At 39.0% G+C, this 12,181-nt stretch overlaps 1 protein-coding gene across 1 annotated transcript in view; it reads left to right on the top strand.

The window, feature by feature from the left end:
• LOC126068652 (proliferation marker protein Ki-67-like) overlaps positions 1-830 on the top strand; it is a 251,704-nt gene extending 250,874 nt beyond the window's left edge. The window contains exon 14 of the mRNA XM_049871407.1: positions 723-830. Coding sequence (XP_049727364.1) covers positions 723-830 — 108 coding nt within the window. The remainder of the gene's footprint in view (positions 1-722) is intronic.
• Positions 831-12,181: the final 11,351 nt, after the last annotated feature.

Below are 12,181 nucleotides of genomic sequence, written 5' to 3'. Positions count from 1 at the left end.
GAGAGACAGGAAGCTTAATGAGAAAGTGAGGGATGAGGGAATGGTTTCAACACTTTTTTTTTTTTTTTTTTTGCTTGTTTGTTTCAACCCTTTCGAGCCTAATTTCATTTTTCTATGTTTTCTTCTGTGCAAGAATTTATAGCATATCCCCTTTTCAGGAAGGAGCTGCAGCAGAGGACAGGGTTCATAGGCATGATTTTTCAAATCAAAGGGTTCACTAAACTGCACCCCTACTTTGAAAACTCAGATCTAGATTGTCATTTCCCAGTACCATTTTTTTTCTTGAGAAATAAAGTAATTATACCTAATGCCCTATACCCCTTGCTGTCAAGTTGATTCCGACTCATAGTGACCCTATTGATATTAAAACATATAACAAGTTATACACAAGGAATCAGAATTTCTAAGGAAGGAACCAGATATAGACAGAAAAATGACAGAGAGCTAGATATATATAAAAAAAAGAGACAGATTGACTGACTGACAGATATGCTTATCAAGTGAGGGAGTGGTTTCAAAGTCTGGTAGGGAAAAGAAAGAATTTCTGTGCTGAAAACACTCTTAGAGTTGCTTGCGATGAATTTAAAATTATTTTATTGTGGATATAAACATTAAAAGTTAGTTTTTTAAAAAAGACTTTTAGGTCAACAAAAAATCTTGTAATTCTGTTCATAAAACTAATAACTATTACAAATAATAATAGTTTACTTTTCTTACTACAGGCATGCCTCAGAGATATTGACGATTTGGTTCCAGACCACTACAAAAAAGCAAGTCACGTGGTATTTTTTGGTTTCCCAATGCAAATAAAAGATATTTTGACACCATGATCTATTAAGTGTGCAATGGCATTACATCTAAAAAACAATGGACATACCTTAATTAAAAATACTTTCTTGCTAAAAAAATGCTAACCATCATCTGAACCTTCAGCAAGTCATAATCTTTTTTGCTGATGAAGGGTCTTGCCTTAATGCTGATGGATGCTGACTGATTAGGGTGGTGATTGCTGAAGGTTGGGATGGCTGTGACAATTTCTTAAAGTAAGACAACAGTGAAGTTTGCTACATCAACTGACTCTTGGTTTCATGAAAGATTTCTCCATAGCATGCGATGCTGTTTGTTAGCATTTTACACACATAAAACTTCTTTTAAAATTATTGATAATCCTCTCAAGCCCTGACTCTCCTTTATTAACTAAGTTTATGTCATATTCTAAATCCTTTGTTGTTATTTCAACAATGTTCACGGCATCTTCACCAGTAGATTGCATCCTAAGAAACCATTTTCTTTGCTCGTCCATAAGAAGCAACTCATCAGCCATTAAAATTTTATCATGAGATTGCAGCAATTCAGTCACGTCTTTAGGCTCCACATCTAATTCTAGTTCTCTTGCTAATTCCAGCACATTTGCAGTTACTTCCTCCACCAAAGTGTTGAGCCCCTCAAAGTCATCCATGAGGGTTGGAATCAGCAACTTCTGAACTCCTGTTAATGTTGATACTCTGACCTCCTCCCATGAATCACAAATGGTCTTAATGGCATTTAGAATAGTGAATCCTTTCCAGAAGGTTTTCAATTTACTTTGCCGAGATCAATCGGAGGAATCACTATCTATGGCAGCTTTAAAAAAAAGCCTTAACAAAATGTATTTCTTAAATAAGACGACTTGAAATTCAAAATTACTCCTTCATCCTCAGGCTGCAGGATGGATGTTGTGTTGGCAGGCAAGGAAACAACATTAATCTCCTTATACATCACCATCAGAGGTTTGGGGTGACCAGGTGCATTGTCAATGAGCAGTAATATTTTGAAAGGAATCTTTTTTTTCTGAGCAGTTGCTCTCAACAATGGACTTAAAATATTTAATAAACCATGTTATAAACAGATGTACTGTCATCTATGCTTTGTTGTTCCACTTATAGAACACAGGCAGGGTAGATTTAACATAATTCTTAAGGGCCTTAGGATTTTTGGAATGCCAAATGAGCACTGGCTTAAACGTAAGGTCCTCTACTTAAAAGGTTTATTTTTTTTTTAAAGTACTAATGAGCCAATTTCATACGTATCTATTAATATCTATTTAATATATATCTATTTTCAGAATTAGTAGGCAAACTTTTTCTGAGGACTAAAATTGTAGATCTAAAATGTCAAATATAAAAGTACAGTATATCATTTCTTAGTCTATGGATTTAACTGCCTTACTGTAGTGTATCATTTTTATTATGAGCAGAAAAATCTGATTTTTTGTTTGTTTCAATAACCACTTTTAAATATACTATGTGAAATTTCCCTTTCTTACTGGGCAGCAGGTTCATCGATCGTATCTTGGTCCTATTTCATGGGTTTTCTGTCTTTTTGCATGTCATGAGACTCAGTCCAGCTCATTTGTAAGACTGCACAGGATGCTCCAATTCCATTCCACACTCTTTCTCGTGGCCTCTAATTTCTGTCTTGGGGTGATTCGAGGAGGTCTTGTTTGTTCTGAGGTGCCCCAGTAGATGCTTGTTCATCTAGAGCTGTGAGCTGGAAGAAGGGTCCTGAAGGAAAGCAGCAGCAATTGCCTCTCATGACTGTTCAACATGCTAGAGATATGGGTGTATCCCGAGCCCTATCTGGTTCTGACTAGTTTCCTTCAATGCTGCAAGCCTCTACTAACATAGTCTGGCATGCATTGTGCACCCAAGCCTCTCCACTGCTGGAAATCAGGGATAGATTACCCAGTAAGCACAGTAGGCATGTGCTTAGAGCATCAACAAAAGTGGCACCAGAAAAATCAAAAGCCACACTTTAGGGGACTGGCAGGACACTCAATTAAATTGATACCATTTTGCCAATTTGGTATATGACAACAATTATATTTTCTTTGTCATTTGGGACTGATCGAGTATAACCTCACATTCAGCTCTCTCTCATCGGCCACATAATGTGCCGGCAGCGCTATAATCACTTGACTCGTGAGGTATCTGGTCCTGCCCAAAGCTAACGAGAAAAACGTCTTCAGATTGAGCACACCCTCGTATTTGTATCATGGTCTTTGCGATCGCTCTCATCTCCTTTGAGTATCAGCAGTGCTCTAGTGACCTGTGAAGATGCAGCATCAAAGGAAGGAAAGTGAACGCACAAGTTCTTAAATATTATTTCAGGACAAAAAACACTTGTAGAGACCAGCAAACACTGTACCGCAAACAAATGAAATTATATCCCACTGTATTGTAACTACTATTTCTTTTGACTATCTCAGAACTGAAGAAAAAAAAATTATGCTCCAAATCAATTTTTTTTTAATTACAAATTTTCATATCAAGCCCTGGTGGCTCAGTGGTTAAGAGCTTGGCTAAAAACCCAAAGGTTGGCAGTTTGAATCCACCAGCTGTGCCTTGGAAACTCTATGGGGGCAGTTCTACCCTGTAGGGTCACTATGAGTCAGAATCAATTCAACAGCAACTGGTTTTTTAATTTTCAGATGTAAATTTTTGTGTTAATGTCCAAATTCGAATGTAAGTTTTATTTTATAAACTGTACTCATTTTATAAATTTATTTTCACTCATTCAAATCTATTTTTATGGTAGAACCAAATTTAAAAAATGACAATTATATATCCAGGTGAAATGAAACAACTAAGTAGAGACCAAAAATGAGAGCTTGCAGAAGAAAAGCAGAATATCAGAAAGACGTTTATGTTTTTTATTGACTGTGCAAAGGTGTTCAACTGTGTGGATCATAACAAATAACGTATAACAGTGCAGAGAATAGAAATTCAGGCACACTCAATTGTGCTCATGAGGAATGTGTACATGGATCAAGAAGCAGTCATTGGAATAGAACAAGGGGATACTGCGTGGTTTGAAGTTAGGAAAGGTGTTCGTCAGAATTGTATCCTTTCACCATACCTACTCAATCTATATGCTGAGCAAATAATCCGAGAAGCTGGACTATATGAAGAAAACGGACCATGAGGATTGGAGGAAGCCTGGTTAACAACCTTCATTATGGAGATGACACAACCTTTCTTGGTGAATATGAAGAGGACTTGAAGCACCTACTGATGAGGATCAAAGACCACAGCCTTCGGTATGGATTACACCTCAACATAAAGAAAACAAAAATCCTTACAACTAGACCAGTAAGCAACATCAGATAAACAGAGGAAAGACTGAAGTTGTCAAGGATCTCATTTTACCTGGATCCACGATCAACACCCAGGGAAGCAGTAGACAAGAAATCAAAAGACACAGGAGGCAGGGCCAAGATGGCAGCGTAGTCAGACGCTTCCAGTGGTCCCTCTTACAACAAAGACCCGAAAAAACAAGTGAATCGGTTATATACATGACAAGCTACAAACCCTAAGTGTCAAAGGCAAAGTTAAGAAATCGGACTGAGTGACTGGGGAGGGAGAGACAGTGAAGAAGCAGTGAGGCGAGGCTAGTGGTAGTGTTCTGGGACGCCGCTGCTTCAGCAACAGAAAACAAGTGAAGTGGGGCACCCCGACCCACTCATGTGACTGCCACAGGGCTGGCAGTGGCATTTAGGACACAGCTGCTTCAGTGAAAGAAGGCAAGCGAGGTGCCACAGCCCCACCCCCTGGTGCGACTGCAGAGCCAGCGCACACCATCTGCACACGCCTCTGGAATCTGAGATAAATCAGGGGTCCCAGCACATAAGTGATTTTCTCTAATTTACAACATGGATCTAATAGCTCCTCCTTTTGACAGAACTCTCTCCTATCTATCTGATCCCTCCTCCCTCTGCCCCAGCCAGCTTCATTAACATTTGATTTCCCTGGGCCTGAGATAGGTCCTGCTGCTCTCTCTGAGCCATTCCCCTGGCCTTGGAGAAGGAACAAATTAACCAAAGGGGGAAAAATATTCTGCTGACTCCCCTAATCTGGAAACTCAGAGCAGAAGCGGCCCCAGTCCAGGCACAGGTGGTCCATAGATTTTGTCTTCACCCCAGCATAGATCCATGTGGTCCCATTATAGCAGATAGGATCTGGCAGTTATATTGCAAGGGCGAATCTGTTTGAGGACTGACTGTAACTCTTTCATCTGTGCGGTGGAGTGTCAGGGTTTTTGATGTTTGATACTGCTCTGCCTATTAAACAGGGCCCTCACCTACCCACAGCACATAGCAGGGGCCTGAGGACTGGACGCCACCTAGCCACCTGTGACAGGGCTCCAAGGATAAGTGGTGCCTACCAGACCTCCAGACCTTACAGTTAGAAGCACTGGATACCTAGAGTACGGCTGCAGAGTCCGCCCACCAGAGCTCTGTAGAGAATAGGAATGTGCTTTCCTCACAGACATTTGGGGGAAGATTGTCAGCCCCCTACCTTCCTCAGAGTATGACCCCTCAGAGCTACCAGAAACCTGTGCATACACCAATCACCACTGCTCCTCTAGGATCGTAGATAAGAACGTGTACCACACACTTGGTGAGCGACTACTGGGACACCTCAGCTGAATCTATTCAAGAATAGTGAATGGACTCCTAGACTCATATACCTGGTAACAGCTCTAGGCATCGGGTAACAGGACATTAGTGCTTCAAAGACTCCAGTAATCAAGTGAGCTCACTCTAGTAGCCTATTTGGGTATACCAAAGCAAAACAAAGCAAGAAGCTAGGACACAGTGAGCAAACATAAAATAAATTAATACAATAAATTATAGATGGCTTGGAGACACCTGTCAATATAAAATCACATAAAGAAGGAGACCATGATTGTTGCAACAAACTCCCAAAACAAAGAATCAAGGACTCTTCTGGATGAAGACGTATTCCTGGAATTACCAGACGTAGAATACAAAAGATTAATATACAGAGCTCTTCAAGACCTCAGGAAGGAGAACAGGCAAAATGCAGAACAAGCCAAGGAGCACAAAGATAAAGCAGTTGAGGAAGTTAAGAAGATTATTCAAGAACAGAATGAAAACTTTAATAGGCTGCAAGGATCCATACAGAGACAGCAATCAGAAATTCAAAAGATTAACAATAAAATTTCAGAATTAGACAACTCAGTCGGAAGTCAGCAGAACAGAAGAGAGGAGATGGAAGTCAGAATTAGCAAGATTAAACATGAAACATGTGGCAACAATATACTCAAAGAAAAATCAGATAAAAGAATTAAAAAAAATGAAGAAACCCAGGAATCATGTGGTACTCTATCAAGAAGAATAACCTATGAGTGATTGGACTACCAGAACAGGGAGGGATAACAGAAAATACAGAGAGAATTCTTGAATATTTGCTGGCAGAAAACTTTCCTGACATCGTGAAAGATGAAAGGATATCTATCCAAGATCCTCATCGAACCCCATATACGGTAGATCCCAAAAGAAAGTCACCAAGACATATTATAATCAAACTTGCCAAAACCACAGTTAAAGAGAAAATTTTAAGAGAGGCCAGGGATACACAAAAAGTTACCTACAAAGGCGAATCAATAAGAATAAGCTCAGACTATGCAGCAGAAAAACCACAGGCAAGAAGGCAATGGGATGACATATATAAAGCACTGAGGGAGACAAACTGCCAGCCAAGAGTCATATATCCAGCAAAACTGTCTCTCAAATATGAAAGTGAAATTAGGATATTTCCAGATAAACAGAAAGTTAGGGAATTTACAAAACACCAGATCAAAAAAAAAAGAAATACTAGAGGGAACTCTCTGGTAAGAAAGTCAATAATATCAGATATCAACCCAACACTGGAACACAGGACAGAGCAACCAGATATCAACCCAGATAGGGAAATCACGAAAATAAATCAAGATAGAAAAGCACTCAGAGAATCAGTGATGTCATTATGTAAAATATGACAACATTAAATCAATCAAGAGGGACTACATGAACTAGTTATAGATCTTCCATATATAGAGGAACTCAAGGTGATATAGGGAGATACAAGTTAGGTTTAAATTTACAAATATAGGGGTAAATATTAATGTAATCACAAAGGAGACGAACAGTCTTACACATCAAAATAAAATATAAGAAAAACATAAAGACTCAGCAAAAACAAAATCAACAACAATGAAAAAGAGCAACACCCAATTTACAAAGAAAAACTACTCAGCACAAAAAACTAAGTGGAAAAATGAAACTGTCAACAACACACAAAAAAGACATCAAAATGACAGCACTGAACTCATGCCTATCTATAATCACGCTGAATGTAAATGGACTACATGCACCAATAGAGAGTTGCAGAATGGATTTAGAAAAATGATCTGTCTATATGCTGCCTACAAGAGACACACCTTAGACTTAAAGGCATAAACAAACTAAAGCTCAAAGGATGGGAAAAATATATCAAGCAAACAACAATCAAAAAAGAGCAGGAGTGGCTATACTAACTTCTGACAAAACAGACTTCAAACTTAAATCTACTACAAAGGATAAGGAAGGTCACTATATAATGATTAAAGGGACAGTACACCAGGAGGGTATTACCATATTAAATATTTATGCTCCCAACGACAGGGCTTCAATATACATAAAACAAACTCTAACGGCATTGAAAAGCAAGGCAGACAACTCCACAATAATAGTAGGAGACTTCAACACAGGACTTTCAGTGAAGGATAGAATAACCAGAAATAAGCTCAATAAAGACATGGAAGATCTAAATGCCACAATCAACCAACTTGATGACCTCATAGACATATACAAAACACTCCACCCAACAGCATCCAAGTATACTTTCTTTTCCAACACACATGGAACATTCTCTAGAATAGACCACATATTAGGCCATAAAGCAAGACATAACAGAATCCAAAACATTGAAATATTACAAAGCATCTTCTGTGGCCAGAAAGTCATAAAACTAGACGTCAATAGCAGAAAAATCAGGGAAAAGAAATCAAACACATGGAAACTGAACAACACTTTGCTCAAAAACAAATGGATTATAGAACAAAATTAAGGATGGAATAAGGAATCCAATGAGAATGAAAACACTTCCTGTCAGAAACTTTGGGACACAGCTAAAGCAGTGCTCAGAGGTCAATTTATGTATAAATAAATGCACACATACAAAAATAAGAAAGGGCCAAATCCAAGAATTATCACTACAGCTTGAACAAATAGAAAGAGAGCAACAAAAGAAACCCTCAGGCACCAGAAGAAAGCAAATAGTAAAAATTAGAGCAGAATTAAATGAAATGGAGAACAGAAAAACAACTGAAAGAGTTAACAATACCAAAAGCTGGTTATTGAAAAGATTAACAAAATCAATAAACCATTGGCCAGACTGACAAAAGAGAAACACGAGAGGAAGGAAAAAACCCAAACAAGAAATGAGATGGGTGATGTCACAACAGACTCAACAGAAATTAAAAGAATCATAACAGAATACTATGAAAAACTGTACTCAAATAAATTTGAAAACCTAGAGGAAATGAACAAATTTGTAGAAACACATTACCTACCTAAACAAACACAAACAGATACAGAACAGTGAAATAAACCCATAACAAAAGAAGAGATTGAAAAAGTAATAAAAAATCTCCCAACAAAGGGAAGCCCTGGCCCTGACAGCTTCACGAAGAATTCTACCAAATATTGGCTGTTGCTATAATGAATATTGGTGTACATATGTCAGTTCACATCACTGCTTTCAAGTCCCTTGGGATATTTGTAGTAGTGGGATTGCTGGGTCGTGTGAAGGAATTGGAGGAATTGACGCACTGTTTTCAACAATGGCTGTGCCATATTGCATTTTCAACAGCAATGGATAAGAGTTCCAGTTTCTTTGCATCCTTGGCAACATTTGTTATTTTCCATTTTATTAATGTTACCAATCCTAATTTGCATGCTATGGTGGTGTAGTGGTTAAGATTTGGCTGCTAACCAAAGGTAAGTGGTTAAAACCCACCAGTCCCTGCATGGGAGAATGATGTGGCATTCAGCTCCCATAAATATTTACAGTCTTGTGAAGCCTATGGAGAAGTTCTACTCTGTCCTATAGGGTCGCTATGAGTCAAAATCAACTCAACAGCAACAGGTTTTATTTGGTTTATAGGGTCAGTATGACTCAGAATCAACTCCATGGCAATGGGTTTTAGTTTGGTGTTTATTCTAACTGGAGTGAAACAGTACCTCATTGTGGTTTTGAATTGCATCTCTCTGTTGGGTAACGACTCTGGGCATCTTTTCATGTGTTTCCTGGAAATTTGAATAGCCTCTTTGCTGAAATGTCTATTCAAGCCTTTTGTTGTTGCCGTTGTTAGATGTCATCAAGTTGGTTCTGACTCATAGTGACCCTACGTGCAACAGAATAAAACACTGCCAGTTCCTGCCCCATCCTCACAATCATTGCTGTGTCAGCCCATTGTTGCCAGCCACGGTGTCAGTCTATCTTGTTGAGGATCTTCCTCTCTTTTGCTGACCCTCTACCACACATGACGTCCTTCTCCAGGGACTGGTCTCTCCTGATATAATGTACATGAGACTAAGTCTTGCCATCCTTGCATCTAAGGAGCATTCTGACTGTACTTCTTCCAAGATCTGTTTGTTGGTTCTTCTGGAAGTTAATGGTATCTTCAATATTCTTCATCAACACCATAATTCAAATGTATCAAAACAATGCAGCAATTGAAAATACCATGGCTTGGATCAGTCTTACCTTAGTTCTTAAAGTAATGACTTTGCTTTCTAACACTTTAAAGAGGTCTTTTGTAGATTTGCCCAATGCAATATGTCATTTGATTTCATGACTGCTGCTTCCATGGGTGTTGATTGTAGATCCAAGTAAAATATAATTCTTGACAAATTCAATATTTCTCCTTTTATTATGATGTTGCATATTGGTCCAGTTGTGAGGATTTTCTTTCTTTTTTTTTAATAATTTTTATTGTGCTTTAAGTGAAAGTTTACAAATCAAGTCAGTCTCTCACACAAAAACCCATATACACCTTGCTACACACTCCCAATTCCTCTCCCCCTAATGAGACAGCCCGCTCTCTCCCTCCACTCTCTCTTTTCATGTCCTTTTCGCCAGCTTCTAACCCACTCCACCCTCTCATCTCCCCTCTAGGCAGGAGATGCCAACATAGTCTCAAGTGTCCACCTGATCCAAGAAGCTCACTCCTCATCAGCATCCCTCTCCAACCCATTGTCCAGTCCAATCCATATCTGAAGAGGTGGCTTCGGGAATGGTTCCTGTCCTGGGACAACAGAAGGTCTGGGGCCATGACCACCAGGGTCCTTCCAGTCTCAGTCAGACCATTAAGTCTGGTCTTATGAGAATTTGGAGTCTGCATCCCACTGCTCTCCTGCTCCCTCAGGGGTTCTCTGTTGTGTTCCCTGTCAGGGCAGTCATCAGTTGTAGCTGGGCACCATCTAGTTCTTCTCGTCTCAGGATGATGTAATCATTGGTTCATGTGGCCCTTTCTGTCTCTTGGGCTCATAATCACCTTGTGTCCTTGGTGTTCTTCATTCTCCTTTGATCCAGGTGGGTTGAGATCAATTGATTCATCTTAGATGGCTGCTTGCTAGCGTTTAAGAACCCAAACACCACTCTTCATAGTGGGATGCAGAATATTTTCTTAATAGATTTTATTATGCCAATCGACTTAGATGTCCCCTGAAACCAAGGCCCCCAGACCCCTGCCCCTGCTACGCTGGCCTTCTAAGCATTCAGTTTATTCAGGAAACTTCTTTACTTTTGGTTTAGTCCAATTGTGCTGACCTCCCCTGTCTTGTGTGTTGTCTTTCGCTTCACCTAAAGTAGTTCTTATCTACTAATTAGTGAATACCCCTCCCCCACCCTCCCTCCCCTCTCTTGTAACCACAAAAGACTGTTTTCTTCTCAGTTTAAACTATTTCTCAAGGTCTTATAATAGTGGTCTTAAACAATATTTGTCCTTTTGCAACTGACTAATTTCACTCAGCGTAATGCCTTCCAGGTTCCTCCATGTTATGAAATGTTTCAGAGTCCTCACTGTTCTTTATTGATGCATAGTATTCCATTGTGTGAATATACCACAATTTATTTATCCATTCATCTGTTGATGGGCACCTTGGTTGCTTCCATGATTTGGCTGCTGTAAACAGTGCTGCAGCAAACATGGGTGTGCATATATCTGTTCATATAAAGGCTCTTATTTCTCTAGGATATATTCCAAGGAGTGGGATTGCTGGATCATATGGTAGTTCTATTTCTAACTTTTTAAGGTAGCACCAAATCAATTTCCAAAGTGGTTGTACCATTTTACATTCCCACCAGCAGTGTAGAAGTGTTCCAATCTCTCCACAGCCTCTCCAACATTTATTATTTTGTGTTTTTTGCATTAACGCCAGCCTTGTTGGAGTGAGATGAAATCTCATTGTAGTTTTGATCTGCATTTCTCTAATGGCTCATGATCGTGAACATTTCCCCATATATCTGTTAGCTACCTGAATGTCTTCTTTAGTGAAGTGTCTATTCATATCTTTTGCCCATTTTTTAATTGGGTTATTTGTCTTTTTGCTGTTGAGTTTTTGCAGTATCATGTAGATTTTAGAGATCAGGAGCTGATTGTAAATGTCACAGCTAAAAACTGTTTCCCATTCTGTAGATAGTCTTTTTACTCTTTTGGTGAAGTCTTTGGATGAGCATGGGGTGGTGGTGGTGACCACCATAGGTGTTTGATTTTTAGGAGCTCCCAGTTATCTAGTTTTTCTTTTTAAAAAAAAAAAAAATTCTTTATAATGTTTTCTATACTGTTTATGCCATGTTTTAGGGCTCCTAACATTGTCCCTATTTTTTCTTCCATGACCATTATCATTTTAGATTTTATATTTAGGTCTTTGATCCATTTTGAGTTAGTTTTTGTGCATGGAGTGAGGTATGGATCTTGTTTCATTTTTTTGCAGATGGATATCCAGTTATGCCAGCACCATTTGTTAAAAAGACTCTCCTTTCCCCAGTTAGCTGTTTCGGGGCCTTTGTCAAATATCCACTGCTCATATGTGGATGGATTTATGTCTGGATTCTCAATTCTGTTCCATTGGTCTATGTGCCTGTTGTTGTACCAGTACCAGGCTGTTTTGACTACTGTGGTGGTATAATAGGCTCTAAAATCAGGTAGAGTAAGGCCTCCCACTTTGTTCTTCTTTTTCAGTAATGCCGTATTTATCCGGGGCCTTTTTCCCTTCCATATGAAATTGGTGATTTGTTTCTCCATCTCATTA

This window comes from Elephas maximus, chromosome 2 (genome assembly GCF_024166365.1).
Source record: "Elephas maximus indicus isolate mEleMax1 chromosome 2, mEleMax1 primary haplotype, whole genome shotgun sequence".
Taxonomy (NCBI): Eukaryota; Metazoa; Chordata; class Mammalia; order Proboscidea; family Elephantidae; genus Elephas; species Elephas maximus.
The sequence above is the reverse complement of the archived record's forward strand: the minus strand, read 5'-3'. Positions and strand labels throughout refer to the sequence as shown.